Source organism: Pelecanus crispus, chromosome 7 (genome assembly GCF_030463565.1).
Source record: "Pelecanus crispus isolate bPelCri1 chromosome 7, bPelCri1.pri, whole genome shotgun sequence".
Classification (NCBI taxonomy): Eukaryota; Metazoa; Chordata; class Aves; order Pelecaniformes; family Pelecanidae; genus Pelecanus; species Pelecanus crispus.
The window spans coordinates 40,780,580-40,799,316 of record NC_134649.1 but is presented as its reverse complement, the minus strand read 5'-3'; the positions used below and the strand labels follow the sequence as shown (position 1 = coordinate 40,799,316).

The 18,737-nt window shown below is 52.6% G+C and overlaps 2 protein-coding genes across 2 annotated transcripts; one reads left to right on the top strand and one right to left on the bottom strand.

Moving 5' to 3' along the window:
- The first annotated feature begins 112 nt into the window (after window positions 1-112).
- P4HTM (prolyl 4-hydroxylase, transmembrane) lies at window positions 113-18,498 on the top strand. Its single transcript, XM_075714603.1, has 9 exons — window positions 113-364; window positions 436-517; window positions 10,505-10,695; window positions 11,708-11,804; window positions 13,914-14,076; window positions 15,686-15,871; window positions 16,329-16,419; window positions 16,961-17,084; window positions 18,257-18,498. Exons 1-9 carry the CDS (start codon window positions 113-115, stop codon window positions 18,496-18,498), a joined length of 1,428 nt encoding a protein of 475 aa, XP_075570718.1.
- Window positions 844-7,773, bottom strand: LOC104037018 (secreted frizzled-related protein 2). The gene is made up of 4 exons (XM_075714710.1): window positions 7,448-7,773; window positions 6,497-6,669; window positions 5,480-5,569; window positions 844-4,621 (listed from the first exon to the last, which is right to left on the bottom strand). Exons 1-4 carry the CDS (start codon window positions 7,771-7,773, stop codon window positions 4,287-4,289), a joined length of 924 nt encoding a protein of 307 aa, XP_075570825.1. The 3' UTR covers window positions 844-4,286.
- Window positions 18,499-18,737: the final 239 nt, after the last annotated feature.

Genomic DNA, 18,737 nt, shown 5'->3' with positions numbered 1-18,737 from the left:
TTCCCGCCAGCGCCACGCCCACTCCCTTGGCCCCGCCCCCCCGCGGCGCCGTGACGCAGCACGCCGGGCGGTTGCCGGGGTGACGCGCGAGGCCTGGCGGGCCGGCGGCGCGATGGCGGCGGCGGCGGCGGCGGCGCGGGCAGAGGGTCCCCCGCTGCCCGGCCCGCCGGGGGGCCGCCCGCGGCCCGTCTGCTCGCGGCCCTACTTCCTCGTCCTCATGGTCTTCGCCCACCTCTACGTCCTCAACGTGCTGGGGCTGCTGCTCTTCGTGCACCTCAGCGCCGGCGAGGCCGGCGGGCCGCCCGCCGCCCCCCCGCCGCCGCCGCCGCCCGCCCGCGCCCTGCCGCGCCTCGAGGGCATCAAGGCAAGGCCGCGCCGGGGGGGCCGGGGCCGGGGCCGGGGCCGCGCCGCCGCTCACCGCCGCTCTCCCCGCAGGTGGGCCACACGCAGCGGGTGGAGCTGGTGCCCGGCAGGGTCCACGCCGTGCGCACCCTCAGCCTCAAGCCGCTCCTCTTCGGTGAGTACCGGCCCCGCCGCCGCCTCCCGCAGCCCGGCGTCCTCCCCGCCGGTGGGGCAGCGGCGGACACCGGCCCGCGCTGCTGCCGGGCCCGGGGCACGCCGGTAGCGGGCGGGCAGCTCGGCCCACTGCCCCGGGGCCGGCTCGGGGGGTGACGGCCCGGCCGTCACCTGCTGCCGGGGCCGTGGGAGCGGGGCCGCGGGGCCCGGCAGGCAGCGGCGCGCAGCTCTGGGAGGTCCCCGCCGGCGGGGGGGCACCGTCTGGCAGCGGCCGGGGGGAATCTGCCCCGCACCCGCCGCTGCCGTACGCCCACTCGCGGGAAAAGGCCTTCTCGCGTGTGCGCTTCTCCTCCCTGTGTCGCTTTTCCCTGGGGCTGTGTTAAAAACAGCGTGATTTTGTGCAAGGTATTTTGATATGGTGCTCGCGGAGGTTACTTGTTTGAGGTGGCCCACTTAGAAGAATTTGGAAGATTAACCTTTCCAGGTTTTTTCAGATTCCCTTTAAAATGCCACGAATAGACAGAAGATCACTGAAGAGGACCTCGAAGAAGCTGCTAAGTATTAGAAAGGGACGAGAGATCCCCAAACTTTTGGTAATAAATGATGATAAAGCAATTTAATGTTGGTGCTTCAGTGCCGCCGAGATGAGTAACAGGAGAATTGATGGGTCTGATGTCTTGCACCATTTTGCGTCCTGTTCTAGATTTATCTTTATTTCTGGCTGCTCTGATATACAACCACATGACATTCTTCTTTCAGGTATTTTAAAACCTTTACCTTTCTGTGATTTTTTTGCTGTGACTGGTAAAGCCTCGTTAATTGAACTCTGTTCTGGAAATCCACTGAGAATATACAAATTAATTTTTTGGGACAGATGATTGCAAAATTCCTGCTACTGCACAGTCAGAGAACACCTGTTGTCTCTGAAAAGATAGCATTGAGAGTCTTTTAGATGCTTTCTCAAGAAGAGGGGTTTTTTTCTGATTCCAAATAGGTTATACACGCTGAAAGCCTGGCCATAAATCAGATAGGTTTCTTATTAAATTCCTTTAATGCAGTAAGTATCCGGAAGAAATATACAAAGTTTTTTTGTCATTTCTACATATGTGGTACTGGTGGTATGGAAATTTCTAAGTGAGTTTCTGTCTGACATTCAGTAAACAGACACACCAACCTGGAACTGATACCCCACAGCGTTCACAAAACTGACGTCATTACCAGAACCATGGTCTGGGGAAGTTGCTCTGGTTTTCGCTCAGGAAAACTGTTTCCACCTTCTCTGCCCGGCTGAAGTGAGAGTTGATCCTGGCCTGCAGGGAAGGTACTGAAGTTGTGAAAAGGCAGGTCAGTCCTGGCAGCAGTAATCCCACAGCTTTTAACTTGTCACTCCAGCACCTCCATCAGTTCTGGGGGAAATTTTGCTCCCTGAGGATGGTATCATGGGCAAGGACAGACATTCAACGTTTGAGATGCCACGCAAGTCTGTTCTCCTTTGTCCTCCGATAGGGAGTCCCTTATTTAGAAACTGCAACTCACAAGACAGCTCTTATCTCCTGGATGAACCTGCCAGGAGCCAGCTCTGACTTTAAAAGACTTCCAGAGACTTCTCTATCCGTGCAAACAGTACCAATCTGAATCAGCTGGTTTAAAGAAAAAATTGCATCTGTTGTTTAAATTAGTGGAAGTGTGTGTTTAACTGGGTTCTGTTAGACAAAACCAGAAGTTGCTAGCAAAGAAGGACTCCTGCATTTCTGGGGATTTTACTTAACACAAAGTGTTGTGGCATGCGAGAGCCAGTTTAAGGAAATAAGTGGCTGGTCTGTGATCTTTGCGTTCAGCAGAGTGGGCTGTAGTGGGACTACAGCAGTGGCTGGCTCGTTAACGACTTAATGTGAGCTCTGTGCTTTGGAGCATGGCGCTGGGCACCTCAGGGGAACTTGCGGTTTGTTTTTAAATGTGGGTAAGTCATCTGCATTGAACCCAAGCGTATTTCGTGGAGCTATGAAAAAGTCCCTGCCCTATTTTATCCCCCTCTGGCTATGAGACGTCATTTCTAAAGCTTGTAAGTCAGACCATCTGTGCACTTTTTAGTTAGGAAACACTAGTAATCAAATAATCCTGTTAATGGAAAACAAATATCAGACAAAGCCTTTTCAACCTTCAGCGCTTTTATGTGTTCTGTTGTGTTTTCCAAACGCAGTCTGTTCAGAAGATACTGCCATTGCAGAGACCACCTGGCAGTGGATTCTGTGAATTGGGTGGCAGTTTGCAAGATTAGGCAGTAGGGAGAAATAAAAATCGGAAATCTTGCTGTGTTTTTCTTCAGAGCCTCAGGGAATAGAAGTAATCACTGCCCAAATGTCAGGGCGCAGCTGAATTTCAGTGTGAGTGTCTGAGTGCTCATCTCAGCCCACACTAAGTCTGAAGAGATCTCATGGTGGGTTGTTGGTGTGCTTTACGAGCACAGGGAGGCAATGTGTCTCCATCAAACTGAGTGGCTGTCCACAACCAAGGCTGCAGGCATCGTGAACAAGGCAGAACGCGTTTCTCCCAAAAGCCGTTTTTCCCCTTATTTTCTTATTTCAGTCCCAATTTTAATCCAGTGTAGAAAACTTTCCACGGACAGTGCTTTGTTAGGCAGTAGGAATCCGACTTGTTTTCTGATTTGGGGATTTGCTGTTTTCTGCTCTGTGGTCTGGGGTGTAGAGCTATCGCTGTGTTTACCCCTGCGGGGAATTACGGTCCCTGCTTACCTGGGTGAGAGAGTGAGCTGCAGAGAACTTGGTGAGATTGAGTTTTGCCACCTCTTCTGTCTTCCTTGTGTGCAGGGGGAAGGCCAGACAGATGTGTAACGTTTCTCCCCCCCCATCCCCATATCAGAACTGCAAGTATCTCCCGCTGTGCTGTGGTTGGGGCTCACCTCCGAGTCCCACGCAAAGCTGCCGTTGCAGGTTTAAACAGCTGATGTCCCACTTGTGCTCTGCTTTCTCAAGGCTCTTGTGATATCTTCGGTAGTTCTCCGGTTACCAGAAGCTTCTGATCCAAACTTCATTCCTGATGTTAAAACATGTTTTCCCTGTTATGCAGAAATCCTCAGCTATCTTTGCTTTGTGCCTTTCCTGCTTGAGAACAGCTCTTTCTTTTTACCTGTGCAGATGTTCATCAACTCTCAGCACAGCAAGCTGAAGGGACAGCCTGAGTGACTGCTCAAGAGTGGAGTTTAGCATTCATTTCTGGTCGTTGCCTGGGTGGGTTCCTCTCCCCCTTAATTTACTTTGGACTGTTCAAAAGTAAAGTGTTTGCTCCATTACATAAAAAAGCATCTCTTAGCAGTCAGGGAGACTTTTGCGTAATGTCTCTGGACAGAAAGCAAGCAGGCACTTGGACAGCATCGGTGTCTCAGGGTCAAATAATGAAGCTGAAATGGCTGTTGACTTCAATGATGAGAACTAGAAGGAACTGTTATTACAGGTCTCTTCTAGTCTGTGCTCGCCTGCAGAGTTCAGTTCAGTTTTGTTGTGATGTTGGATCCTACACAAAGCCGTCCATCGCAAGTCCTGAATCCTTGCGAGAGGAACATGTTAAATCTGCATCCTTAAGCTCGCTCTCAGTAAAGCAGGGATCTGTAGTGAGGCCCTATCTGTGGACTATGACTGCTTTGAATCACCTAAAAATACTGTCTGTACATCTCCAAAACACCAACTGCCAGGGAAAGGAGTTTTCTAGCCTTAGGGAAAGGAGCAGTTTCTTATTATTGGAATTGAGATTTTTCAGACCTTCCGGCCAGCCTGTTCAGGGCAGCGGTGATGTTTCCACCTCCGCACTGCCTGATGGAGGTTCCTGTTCTTCTTCTGCCAGGCGTAGGCCTTGTTCACCACCACTTTGTCACTCTGTACTTCGCCACTTACAACGAAGACCCCTGCGTGAGTGCCTCTCATGATGTTGTGGACGCAGGTAGCATCTATGTCCAGCCACTGCTGGAGCCTAGCGGGGATTTCGGTTCTGAGGAGTGGGCCATGCTTCAGGACCTCCACCCTGGAGGGGTCCAGGTCAAAGTCTGAGATGGTGGTCGTCATATTCTTCCTCAGGATTCGGATTTTCACTGCTGCGGGGGTTGGAAAAAGAGCTGTTAGTTCTGTTTACTTTTCATAGCTCTTACCTACTTAAACACACAGCCAGCGCAAGGCTTTCTTGCTGTTTCTGTAATGTGGTGACGCATCCATCCAAGCTCTTATAATTGCAGTGAACTTGTAAAAGTTTTCATTTGAGATTAGTTTCCAGAACTGAACACCATTGTTCTCGCTCTGCTTTTCTCAAGAGAGTGGCCAAGGTGTATCAGCACCACTGCATGGGCAGAAACCCTGTAGGAAGCAGGGGCATAAGCAAGTGGATGCATCAAAGTCCTGGCCTCGTGCAAATTACTTGACTTTTCTCTGAGCTGGGATTCCAGGAGGTGACATGACTGCCAGCTGCCCAGGATTTTTAACTCCCCCGCTGAAGGTTGTGTGCCTGAATTCAGGACTGTCCTTTGAAAACTTCTTGCCAGCTGTTTGAGCAGAGCCAGTGCTGCCACCTGCTCGGGCTAGGGGAGGGAGAGTCACATAGAACAATGGTATTGAAATTTGAAATAACTGATGTGGCATTTGCTAAAGGTTTTTATGGGCATCAGTTGAAATGTTGGTCTCCAAGGGAAAACCAGAGTAGCGCTTGTATTTAGCAGCCACAGACCAAAACCAAATCAGAGCCCACAGAAATAAAACAGGTCTTCATCTTCGGTGGTGCCTGGAGCTGGGGCCTCCTGCTACCTAACAGGTAAGTTGGGACCTCAAAATCCCTGGGATCTGCTGTGAAAGCTGCAGTTCCTCTGAGTCAGTTTGTTATGGTAAAGCCATTTTCTGTCCATGCCACTACTTGGCTTCTGGAGACAACGGCAGCAACTGAAAGGAGGAGGGGGGTCACTCACCAAAATCATTGGCACAGAGGTTTTCCAGGATCTCCCTGGCAGTGCTGGCCTCCTCAAGCTCGCAGTCCTTGCAGCTGGCTCGGGGCACTGCTGCAACAGAAATTTAGTTATAACACCCTTGTCAAGCTTCATTGGAAAAGGCATAATGCAATTTTGAGGTCTGCGAGTGGTGGCTTGCTGTTTCCGAGTGTTGCTTCCCCCCGAGCTACCCAGTCCCTGGAGAGACAGCTTAGGCTGCCAGGGTGGGAAACGTTAAGCTCTCCTTTCTGTGGCTGGGGCAGACGCTGCTTGTCGTGCTTTGTTTAGGCTTGTGTGTGTTGCTGCATCTTAAAGCAGCAGTGAAAATGCTTAATGAAGATCTCCTGGTTTGGATGAAACAGCAAAGCCATTGGTATGGCCAGACTCCATCCAGTGATGCTGAAATGAGGCATCTGTTCTCCTCTTAACTGCTCTTGAATCTCCCCCACTGTTCAACAGTATCTGGGTGTTTAATCTAGTCTTTCAGTCTTAAACATTTTTTTTTCTTGTGTAACTCGTGTCTGCAGAGGCTTATGCCCCTTTGTGGTGTTTCCTAATGTTTAAAGAGAAGGCTTGCAAAACATTTCTTTTTGCATGTTTATTTAAACCCTGGACACAGCTGAAAGATCAGGGCTGCAGCTCCTTAGCTCAGCTGGAAGCACATCTCGCCGCCTGGAGCCTGCACACAAGCTGTGAGCTTTAGGCTTTTACAGCGATTTCTTCCCCCTGTCCCAAACCCCACGTGGTCTGGTGGCACCCGGGGAGCTAATGAATACAGTAGAGAGGGGACCAAGCTACACTCAACTTTACGCTAATTTTCTAGACACGGCAGGGTTCCCAGAGAGAATAAAACTAGAATTTACAAATTATTTTTTCTAAATATAGCTTAAACCCAGAAATACTAGGAATAGAAACAAGGCATAGGCCTATCCTTTTGAGCTTTCAGTGTAACATATGGGAAAACATGTGAGGAGAAAAAAAAAAAAAACAAAACCTTACTTCTCCTGCTCGAGGAATTCTCATCCGTGGAGACTGCTGCGATGCACAGTTCATGATCTGCAGGAAACTTGTTGCAGTTCAGGATTTCGGGCCAGGGGTAGCCATAACAAGCCATGACGGGCGCGCAGCTTCTCTTGACGGCTTCGCACAGGCTGCGGCAGGGGTAGATGAGCCTGGGGAGGGGATGGGGACTGCAGCACCTGGGGACCGCTTCTGGCAGCAGGCTGAGGGTCAAGCCCCAGCACCGCGCTGCTGCTGCACAGGGCTCTGTTGCACGCTGTAGCGCTAGCAGAGCTATTTTGGGGTCTTTGATGTGTTTTGAACATTCAAGCCCAGGAAGCAAACAACGAATGTCTTGAGGACAGGAGGGATGAGGCTGTTCAATATGGGCTGCTGCCAGAAGCCCTCCCCACCTGCCCCCACCCACAGGGATCTTTTTGAGTTGTGCAAAGGCTGCTTACCTTTACAGGTGCCTAATTAGATAGCTGATTTCCGTAGCAGCTCTGTCCTTTGACAGCTGCACCTCAAACCTGAGGATTTCTCTCTGATGCTGGCACTGTTGGGCTGAGGAAGCCCCTGCGTGGTCGGGGCAGGAGCTGGGAAGGGGGCTGCGGGGAAGGTGGGAGGTGAAGCCGGTGGGTGCCAGCAGCTACTGCGGTGTGCGAGGGGGGTGGCCAGGGGAGACAGCAATGGTGCCTGGGGTGGGAGAGCAGGAAAATCCAGAGGAGGGAACATAATGTTTCTGCTCCTGCGAGATGAATGCTCATGTTTCACTTTCAGAGAGAAGATCCCTGCTGGGTAATCCAATTGCCCCTTGCCGAGAGGGACAGCGCGGCTTCTCGGGGACTGCGCTGATCACATTGCATGCGTTTTCTCTTGGGAGGCAAATGCGGTTGCACTCTTGGGGAGTGTTACTTGCTACAGCTGAAATAACTTGTAAAAACATCTTACCTGTCCAAGCAGATTGGTGCAAAGAGGGAGCAGAGGAAAATCCTAGCGTCTGGGTGGCACTCCCTGGCCAGCAAAGGCAGCCAGCTGGAAGACTGCTGGATCACTTCTGGCATGGTCTCGTGCTCCAGCAGGTTGGGAATCCTCATCTCGGAGTAGCCGATATCGTAGCACAAGGCCATACGGTGTGGAATGGGCGTGCAGCTGGAGGATCTCCTCAGGTAGCTCGCCCAGGCTCCTGGGGAGCCCCAGAGCAGCAGGCGTGCCAGGAGACCCAGCAGCCATGGGCCACCCAGCCTCGAGGGGTGCCTGCGGTGGGCCGTGACCATGCTTGGAACGAGCTGGGAGCGGGCGAATGGGCAGCGCACCCTGGACTGAGCTGCTCCCGACTGTGGGATGCCTTTTATAGCCTACGAGCCACCTCTCTGTCGATCCATCCTCATTAAGTGCAGCACTTTCAGAGCCCTCATGGGGAAGACAATGCTCCAATTTTCATTTGCCAGCGGCCCCGATTGTTTGGATTTTAGCAGGGGTTTGGCTTAGATCAGCAGGTGTGGAAATGAGGGCGGCTGGGGAGGGATGAATGACTTGGCCCATGTGTCTTGGGGCTCTTTCAGCCGAGATTGAATCTCTGTTTGAGACCAGTGCTCCAACCCATCCCCTTTCTCTTGCTCCAGGATTAGTCATTATTTCATAAACCCCAATGTTTTCCTCTCTTTTGTTTTTTGTAAAAGCAATCAAGTGTTGCTCAAAGTCAATTAGGAGGCATTTGTTTAGCTGGATCTATTGTTGAGCAGGCAGGGAGATAGGATGGTCTCACAGCCAGAAGTTAACCGTTTCGGAGAGCTGAGGGTAGAGAGGAACTAATTTGCAGCTGTGGATCCAGGTTGTTTGCAGATGGGATTGGCAGTGCTTAGCTGGAAACCCCCTCACCTTGCAACCTGCGTGACAGAGCATGCTTTCTGCTTAACAGGATCTTTACTTCATTACGAAATCCCGTTACTACCACTGAAGAGCGGGATTGTCCTTCCTCCAGCACGTAATTAAGATTACAGAAGCTGTCATTATTGTAGCCTGGTTTGGGGAACTGGAAATATTGGGGGCATTGCTTGCCAGCGCACACAGTTCATTCGGACCTGGTGCTGTGCCACGAGGTTCAAACCAGCCAGCGGAAGCTCCAGCTCTGAAGCATCCTCTGGCACAAGGACCCTGCGCTGCCTGTGGCGGAAATTGTTTCCTTGGAGGGTGTTACGGATACAGCCGGCTGCATTGTGTTTCTGGGGCTTCCCAGGAACATCTCATTCTCTCCAGGGCTGGTTCTGGTCTGTGCTTAGCAAGAAGCCAACTGCTTATTGACAGTTTGAGCTGATAGGGTTGATTTAAGGTCATGGAAGTAATTAACTCTTTTCCCCCCCCCCCCCCCCCCCTTTGAGGATTGCTGCTATATTGGAGATATAATATGTCCTTGGCACATACCTGCAGGAGCTCTAGGGGGCTGCGATTTGGAGAGCAGGACCTTGGGCCTAGGAGCACTTAAACCTGTCCTGCTTTGGTGGTTTTTCTTTCCCTCATCAAAAGTCTCAGCAGCTGGTAACAAGATCCCCATAGCAGTGTGTCGTGGTTTAACCCCAGCCAGCAACTAAGCACGACGCAGCTGCTCGCCCACTTCCCCCTGCTCTGGTGCGATGGGGGAGAGAATCAGGAGAGTAAGAGTGAGAAAACTCCTGGGCTGAGATAAGAACAATTTAATATTTGAAACAAAATATAATAATAATAAATTGTAATGAAAAACAAAACGAGAGAAAGAAACAAAACCCAGGAAAACCAAGTGATGCAACTGCTCACCACCCACCAACCAATGCCCAGCCCATCCCTGAGCAATGGTTCTTTGCCCCCCTCCAGCCAACTCCCCCCAGTTTCTATACTGAGTGTGACACCATATGGTATGGAATAGCCCTTTGGTCAGTTTGGGGCAGCTGTCCTGGCTGTGTCCCCTCCCAGCTTCTTGTGCACCTGGCAGAGCATGGGAAGCTGAAAAGTCCTTGACTAGTGTCAGCACTACTTAGCAACAACTAAAACATCGGTGTGTTATCAACATCCTTCTCATCCTAAATCCAAAACACAGCACTATGCCTGCTACTAGGAAGAAAATTAACTCTACCCCAGCTGAAACCAGGACACAGTGACAAGTGTCAGTCAGAAGGATCTTCTCAACCTGCTGGGCCACAGTGTAACTGTGCTGTGGAACAGGACCCCACCAGTGCTTTGCAAGTGTATGCCCAGTGCACCATGCAGCTAGAAATCTCTTAGCCTCGTAGTCATCGGTGGATTTCTCTGCATTTAAATTTGCTTGGGATCCTGGTATTGTGTGATTGCTGCTGGTGCCGTGCTGCAAAGGCTGGTGATACCAGGATGCTGCCTGGGTATGGAGCATGGCATCTGCCATGTGTGGTGTCTTCCCCTGTAATAATAATGTGAAGACCATTTTTAGTGGGGGATCAGAGGAATGAGCGGGAGTAAGTTTGGAATTTGTTTCCTTGCTGTTTGACTTTCATAGTAGAGCAGTGTGCCAGGTTCCCCTGAAAGGCATTTGGTTTTGCGCAAAGTGCTGTCCTCTCCACATGAGAGCAAGGAAGCCTGAAACCCCCGCCATCACCACTGCCCACCACAAAGGTTTTGGCTTCCTGCAGAGCAGCAGTTCCCACCCAGACTGTGATCCACATGTCACCTTTGAAGTGATAATATGTGGTGATATGCACGTGTTTGTTCACTCCTTTGTCCATTGTGGTATCTGTGAGAGAATTTAAGGGCTTGACCCCTGGATCCAAACATTTTAGGAACTGCTGCTGTAAAAATACCCGCCTCCAGCAGCTCAGGTGTATGGTGCATGCTCTTTGGGAGCTCTTCTGGTAGAAGGCTGGATGTGTTTGAATGTCCCAAACTTAGGCAGTTTCTAAACTGCCTTCTCCCCCCCACCTCCTTCTGAGTGGCCTGTCATCAGTATAGAGTCCCACTTTAACAGTTCCTCAGTTTCTGTTGCTGCTCACACTTTTGCTCCAGAAATTCCTGACTTCCTGACAGAGGAGGAGTGCAAGCTCATCGTCCATCTGGCACAGCTGAAGGGGCTGCAGAAGAGCCAGATCTTGCCAACGGATGACTATGAGGAAGCCATGGAAATGATAGAAATCAGCCAGATGGACATTTTCAATCTGCTGGACCACAATCAGGATGGGCAGCTGCAGCTCAAAGAGGTAGAGTGCCGGACAGACCAGGGGAGGTTTGCTGGGGGACCCTCTGGCATGTCCTCTCCTCAGGTGGTCTTGTGATTACTCTTGTGCTTGAGTAGGACCAGACCCCGGTATATATTCATCAGTATTTGTTTAATTTCACGTCTCAAGACTTGTGCTGGCCTTCAGCGTGGAAGTTTCTGGGGAAATGTGGAGCAGTTGTGATGCTGTTGGGAGGTAGCAACGGTCCTTGGCAGGAGATGTGTGTTTTGAATATGCTGGGTAAAATGTTCCTTGTGCTGTGGGTTTCCTCTTGCTGGGTGTCCCAGGGAAGTGAGTTTGTAGTGTAGGCACTGCTTTGCGCAGCCTGTGGGGACTGACTGCGCTGAATTGACCAGACATCAGCAAAGCCACCCCTGTTAATGACCTTGGAGGGGGACAATGAGCACCTTGCCCTGTATGGCAGGGTGCATCAGGGCAGGCGCTGGCAGTTCAAGGATGTCCCTCCCCAGGCTCCTGTTTCAGGTGGGGCTGGGGGTGTGTGCTGTCCCATGGGCAGCACATGTTTTGGAGCATGGGGAACTGTGCCAGTGACAACCCAGGGCAAGGCTCCCTTCTCTGGAGGTCAGAGCATGCTGAGAGCTCTCCAGGATACTGCGTCTCTCTGTCCATGTGGAAAGGAAACATTTTGTCCCAAGCCCTATCTTGGACAATTAAAAGCATTCACTTTTATCATCTAGCTTTACTTTCCCTTCAAGAGAAAGAGCTGTGCCTGCTCCATCTCCTGACTGGTTAATCGAGTCCCAGCAGTCATTTGCCATGACCTAAACTGGAAATAACAGCACTCATCAGCCACACACTGTGTGTGGTTGCCATATGATTCTCACTGCAATCTTCTTTCTGCAGAGGCGTGCTGACGCCTGGCTGGCCGATGCTCGGCAGAGGGGAGAGCCCGCCAGGCCTCAAGCAGGGAATCTGTAGGGTTTCGTTAGTACAAGAAACCAGTGCCCTGTGTTGATCCATTTATGAATTTCAGGTGTTGACCCACACCCGGCTTGGGAACGGCAGGTGGATGACCCCCGAAAACATCCGGGAGATGTACACTGCAGTCAAGGCCGATCCTGATGGGAATGGTAAGAGCAACTCCACAGGAATCCCTTCACCCTCAGCACGCTGGATGCTTTGCACAGCCACGCGTGGCAGAGCAAGAGCTGTGGGCCCAGGCCTGTTTCTCTATTTCTCTAGCTGTGTTCTTCAAAGGAAGATAATGCTGCTTTAGAGACCTTCACAGAAAAGTAAAATCAGTGTAAACCTCTAACTGCAGCACTCCTGCCCCTTCATCGCCAGTCTAGCAGCAGACTAGTTCCACCGCCTGGTCTTGGATCTTGCAGAAGCAGGACCAGAACACAACTTTGCGCTCCCTTTCCCCTGTCAGACCTGTCTTGCTTCGTGCCCAGCTGTAACAGGACTTTCAGGGTGCACTTCTTCTCCCTCACGTGGGCTGAGAGACTGCTCTGGCTCTGACTACGTAGCTCTTGTTACCTGGGCTGCAGGGGTGCACCCTGCACTCCCCTCCTCTGTTTTCAGGGAGACTTCTGCAGCAGGCTGGGAGCGCTGCCTCACTGGGAGGGAAGGGCGGAATAAGTGGAGGTGAGGGTAGTCTTGTCAGTCAGCCTATGTTGCTGACCCCCCCTCTCTGCCACTGCAAACTCTCTGTATTCCATGAGGCCACTTCTGCCCCTCCTGCCCCCGGTCTCCCAAGGGCTCCCGCTGGTCCGGACGTACGCTCTAACCTCTGCTGCTCTAATTAGAGTGGCCTCAATTAAGCAACTCTCCATTTCCTAATCAAATTAAGTGAACACACAGGCTCTGCACGCTCTTTTCCAGTGACCTGGCGTTGAGAGCTGCCTAGGAGGAGTTGCTTTGGAGTTGAAGCAGTACCCATGTGAATGTCTAAATATCCGGAGGGCACCCTGTGCCCCGCTCCTCCGGGCTGGTGGCATTCTTGGCAGGGGTAGGAGCGTATGACTGAGTCCTTGGTGGCTTTTCCACCATTCCGGACATTAACAAATGAAAGGTCCTGTTAAAGTGCTCTTGGCAGGACCTTGCTTCCAGGGTGCAGCTTCCCTCTGTTGTTAGATTGGTACGTGACACCAAGAGACCGGGTCACAACCTGGATGTGGCACTGCGTCATCAAAGACTGCGTGGAGTAAGGGGAAGTGGGGACAGGGAGACGCTAGAAATAATAATGGTCTGGATCATTTGGTCACGACCACTGGCACCTGCAGAACTGTCTCAGGCTGACCCTGGTGGCTGGTCCTTCCTCCTGCTGGAGGGTGCCCTGTGCCCGGGGAGCAGAGCTGGCACCGCAGCGGCACTGGGTTTGCTGCCTGAGCGAGCTCCACTTGCAGCCCACGATGCGAGCTGGCTGCCAGGCAGCCCAGCGCACTGCTCCGCACACTCTGGTCCCAGGAACCTGGTCCCCAGTGCAAGGCTTCCTTCTTTTCCAGAAAGGGAAAACAACAAATGTGAGGATTTTTCTGAAGGTGACAAAGGCAAAAGTCCATCCGTTGCCAAGTCCAGCTGAGTGCAGACAAGAAATACCTGTTTGAGTAGAAACCACTTTTTACCTCTTGCTTTTCTGTTATTTCTACTTACTCAAGATCATGCTCTGTTGTATTTCTCACTCATGTTTTCTAATTACACAAATGTAGAAGAACGTACTGCTTGGTTTGGGTTTGGCTTTTTTAAATTACCATGCAGGGTCTTGTAGAAAATGTGGTCTGAGGTGTCCCACTCTGCTCTTAAATGTGCCTATTTAAATAAGTAACAAGCCCCAAGGCATCAGGTGATGCAGGCTTTTTAGCTGTGGCATTGCATATGTTAGAACCATAGTGGCTATTTCTCTCTTTTGATGGATTGTTTTGTGTGTTTTAGGAGCTTTTGCAAGTTCAAAATGGTATTTTGCCTGTCCCAGTTCTGACCCTGCATGGCAGCTAATGGGTTCACTTTTGCAGGTTGCTGTATGCCCTCTGTTCAGCTAAAGGCGAGAGCGTTGCTGGGATCTGTAATGCTGCACATACAGGTTGCAGCCCGTGGTGAGCGCAGTGGTGGACCCTGAATGGGGTTTGTTCAAGGCAGGCAGTTTTTGCAGTGCCCTCAGCTGGTGGTTTCTCCGAGTACAGGACGCCAAGAGCTATTACCTGCACCAGAGTCAGCCAGCTTTTCCTCTCTTCCCGTAGGTGTGCTGAGTCTGGAGGAGTTCAAACAATTGAATATCCGTGATTTCCACAAGTACATGGGAAGCCAGAAAGTGAAGATGAGTGACTTGGTGCGCAACAGCCAGCACACCTGGCTGTACCAGGGCGAGGGGGCACACCAGGTCATGAGAGCCATACGGCAAAGGTAAGGGCCAGGCAGCTGAGGGACGGCTGGGTTTGTGTAGGCACGAGGACCACCTGTGCTGGGAGAGGCAGTGGCAGACTTGCTAATAGTCACACTTCCGAATTGCGTGGAAGTCTTTGGAGTATAAAGAGCAATGAACACAGACACAAAATGGGGAGAGGAGGTTTTCATTAGAACAAGAATTTGTATTGTCCCGTGGAAAAGGAGAAAGAAAAATCAAACCTTTCAGTGTCTCCATTCACTTTTGGGAACAGCCCTATAAAACCAAGAAGACTTGGCATTATATGAAATAATTCATTCTAATTAGTAAATGAGCTTACTGGGAGAAACTGCCCGTTTCCAATGCTGTCTGGGTGCCAGTAGTTACTGTCATTTGCTTTAGTTACTCATGCATTTCACTGAAATCTCTTAGCTGTTCAGAGCTGACTTTTTAACAAGCACAACTTCACCTCAAGTAAGCTGAGTTAGTTTAATCCTCCAAGCACTCATATCGCAGGGCAGATGGGAGAAACTCTTACCCTTCCCTTCGTCTCAGATTTGGTACTGGGAAGTGTTGAAACCCAGCACGCAGGCCAAATCGTTTAGCTGTGGTGAGTTATAATTGGCTGGAGACTCTCTTGTTCTTGTGGTGCTGGTCCTCGCCCAGAACATGGATGGGTAAAATCTGTCCCAAGGCTTGAAAACGGCTTTTGGCCACTCCTTTTCTTCAGTGCATTCCAGCGGGAGAATGTGGTCGCATATTGCCTTGATTAGAGCAGACTGTAGCTGCTACCTTCCCTGTGCCAGCTAGCCAGCATGCACAGGCATTGGCATACTGCTTTTACGCTCTTCATTTGGCCACTGTTACGAGGACGTGAAGACGTAGTGCTGAAGGAGGTTGTTACAGTCCTCCCTGGGACTGTGCGGTGCCTGGAGGGGCTTTGCCATCCTGCCTGGGTGCCATGTTCCCCTCGCGTCTGCCTGGAGGGCTTCACAGGTCCAAATTCTCAGAGCTCTGAGTGTTCTTTGGCAGGTCTCAAGAGGTACCTGCTTGCCTTGGGGATGATCTCAGATGTAGCAGCGGAAAAATCCCAGAGCAGGAGGGCTCCGGTCTCGTTGATCACTTCCCGTGCCCCTCTGCCCTGGGGGGAGGCTGCTGAAAAGGCAACACAGGGAAAGGTGAGTTAGGTGACAAGAATATTCCTAGAGCTAGTCTCTCGTTCACTCTCAGCAGGGGCCCGGTGCTTTGCTAACTGTCCCCAAGGTCTGTAGGTGGTGTGCAGGAGTCCAGAGAAGCCATGAGATGGCACGTGAAGGCTCCAGGGACACACACGGAAGGGATCTTGCTGAGCAAGCAAAGTCTTCCTGAGAGCAGTCCTGCTGGAGATGCACCCTTCGATTTTGGGGTTTTTTTATTAACCTTGACGAGGACTTTCTGAGCTGATGCTGATGGTCCAACAGATCTGTAAGGACCTAGTTATCTCTTGGCATGCTTGCTGCAGCCCATCCGTCTCTCCGGTCTGTTGGGGAAGGGGGTTTTCTTTCTCTGGATGTATTCGGTGCTTGGGAGTAGCGGGCAACCGGGGTGATGGTGCTTTCCCCTCACCTGCTCTGCTCTCCTCTTCCCCAGGGTAATGCGCCTGACTCGCTTGCCCCCTGAGATTGTGGAGCACAGCGAGCCCCTCCAGGTTGTGCGGTACGACCAAGGAGGGCACTACCATGCCCACATGGACAGTGGCCCCGTCTTCCCTGAGACTGCGTGCAGCCACACCAAGCTGGTCGCCAATGAAAGCGCTCCCTTTGAGACCTCGTGCCGGTAAGGTCTGCTTTGGCACAATCTGGAACACGTTAGAGAAGCGGTGCAGAGAGCCATTTCTCCTCACCTGGCGTGGGACTCGGTGCTCAGGCTGTGGGCTCACAAACTGGCTCTGGAGATTGTTGGCATGAAAGGTCTGAAGAGGGAGGTGGGTGAATCCTGCAAGTCCCCAGAGCCGGTGCGAGGAGGAAGGCAGAGTGATTCTGCAGAGTGGCTGGGCCATCCCCACCAAAGGCTAGAAATGCACCCTCAGAGGCTAATTCCCCACCCGTTGCGGATGGGGATTTTCTTTGTCATCTGTGTGTTGTCCTTGGAGAAAAGCTGATGATGTAAATCACATATATTGTGATGTCTTGGAAGAACTGCTGTATGTATGGTGGAGGGGCAGGGTGCGGACAGCCCCTGTGCGTCGTCTCCTATTCCATATGTGTCCCCTGACAGCCGCTCTGTCTTGCAGGTATGTGACAGTGCTGTTCTACCTGAACAACGTGACTGGGGGAGGCGAAACAGTCTTTCCTATAGCTGATAACAGGACGTACGAAGAGATGGTAAATGAGTCTCACCTACGTGTTACCCCTAGGGATTTTGAGTCCCTCTTTGAATGTCTTTATTTGCTGTGGCTGCAGAAGAGGTCCGGTGCGTGGGGTTGGTGGACGTTAGCCTTCGTAGCTAGAACATGGGGAAACTGTGTCCCCCTGAGGCCAAGGGAAGAGGCGCAGGGCTTTGACAGCTGCACCTCTCCCCCCTCAGAGGCGTGAGGGGCGGTCTGTTGGCCTTGCTGCCATAACACGGGTCCTGCTCGCTTCTGTCTGGGCAGGTTTCCTCAGACTAAGTCTTGGCACATATGTCCTGTCAGGCAACGTGTTAAGGAATGGGCAGCTGCTCAGAAACAGGTCATGGACCTCCGGGGGATGAAACTGGCTGCTCCGGGTGGGTTGTGAAAGCCCTGTCCTGCCCAGCATCAGCCTTGAGCTGTCCCCGTGGGGTGTTCAGGCAAAGGGCAGGATGATGGCTGGCAGCAGAGGCAGCCCAGTGCATGCACTTCATTCCAGCACCATTTGCAACACCTTCTCTGTGGTTTCTTGCCAGTCTTTGATCCAGAACGACGTTGACCTGCGAGATACTCGGAAAAACTGTGACAAGGGCAATTTGCGAGTGAAACCTCAGCAAGGCACTGCTGTCTTCTGGTACAACTACCTGTCAGACGGAGAAGGTACAGTCCCATTTCAGGACTCGGCTCTTGGGAGGGGTAGGACTGCAGGAGGTGACAGCCGTCGTCTTCTTGTGGCGTCTGGGAGCTCTGAAGAGAGCCAAAGGGTGGTAGCTGCCTGCTAGTGGGAACTGTAGAGTCTGCTTGTCACCAGCTGGGTAGGAGCTTCCTGACCCTGAAAGGCCTTTGTTCACAGGCAGTAGGTCAGTGGCTCCTGATGTCTTTGGGGAACGGGACTAGCTAGCAAACAAAGACCTTGGCTGCACTAGCCATTGCCAGCTGCCTTCCATCCTGCTGTGCGAGCTGAAACTCCTGCTGGAACTTGGTCTGCAATTCAAAATGTTTCACTGATGTGGTGTTGCCCAAAGGGGTGGGGAGGGGAGGTAGACAAAGGCACGGCCATCAGCTCTGCAGCACAGGGAGGCATGGCCCAACTCCTGCTTTATAGCTCAGCCGCAGCCTGATATGTGTCCTTGGGGCTGCTTTTCTCACGAAGCACAGCGTGGTTTTCCCTGCCAGCCAGGCTGGGGGATTGACATGAATCTTCCAGGCTGCTGGTGAGTATGACTCCAGAGTGTTTCGATGGTAGATTTTGCGCGGTGGTGGGAGGAAGGAGTTATAGCATCCCAGCTCCCCTGGGAGCAGCTCGTGTTTCCATCTCTAGAAAATCTGTAGAGGAGTTCACAAGACCAGCATTCAGGCTGTTGGATGATAATATCGAGACCATCACTCTCCTCTAAGAGGAGCCCCGTTGTGTTTTTATGAGCAAACTATTCCTAAATGGAAGGCGGCTGCTGATGCAAGTCTGCCACAGAAAAACCAGGGGCCTTCTAGCGGCAGCACCCAGCTCTTGCATGCCAGCCTCCCCTTTTGGGAAGAGCTGAGAGAAACAGCAGCAGTGATGCAGAATGGGAGAGCCCCTCGTGCTGCATGGAGACGCGGAGGCAACGAGCATTTTGCACTTGGTGGGCCTGCCCTGGTGAGCTCCTCATAGGTGCTAGGGTGGGGCAGTGCTAAGATGGAGGGGTGCCAGGCGCCCAATCCTCTAAGATGTGTCTGAGCTAAAATCCAAGCAGGCGCCGGGGGCAGGAGAGCCTGTGTCAGCGTTCGCTGGCCGCGCCCGCCTGTGCCGCGGCACTCCTCGACACCTCCTAACGCGGGGCTTTACTCCGCAGGCTGGGTGGGGGAGCTGGACGACTTTGCCCTGCACGGGGGCTGCCTGGTCACCCAAGGCACCAAGTGGATCGCCAACAACTGGATCAACGTGGATCCCAACCGGCGGCGGCAGCTGCAGTTCCAGCAGGAGATGGAGCGCTACGCGGGGGCCGAGGCCGAGGCCGGGGCCGGGGCCGGGGCCGGAGCCCCGGGCGAGTGGACAGTGGATAAGGCCTACAGTGGGGTGCGCCTGGAGCTGTAGGGCCGGGCCGAGGGGGGGGCGGGGCCGGCCGCTCGCACGTGGCCTTTTCCCGCGCTGGGCGGGGGGGGGGTGGGGTGGGGCCGCGGGCCACGTGCGCGGCGGGGCCGCGTCGCGCGCCAATAAAGCGGGGAGAGACGGGCACCGCTTCCGCGTGCTCTGTGGGCGGGGCGGCGCGGGGCCGGGCCAATGAGCGGCGGGCGGGGCGGGGGCGCGCGGGGCTGGGCCAATGAGCGGCGGGC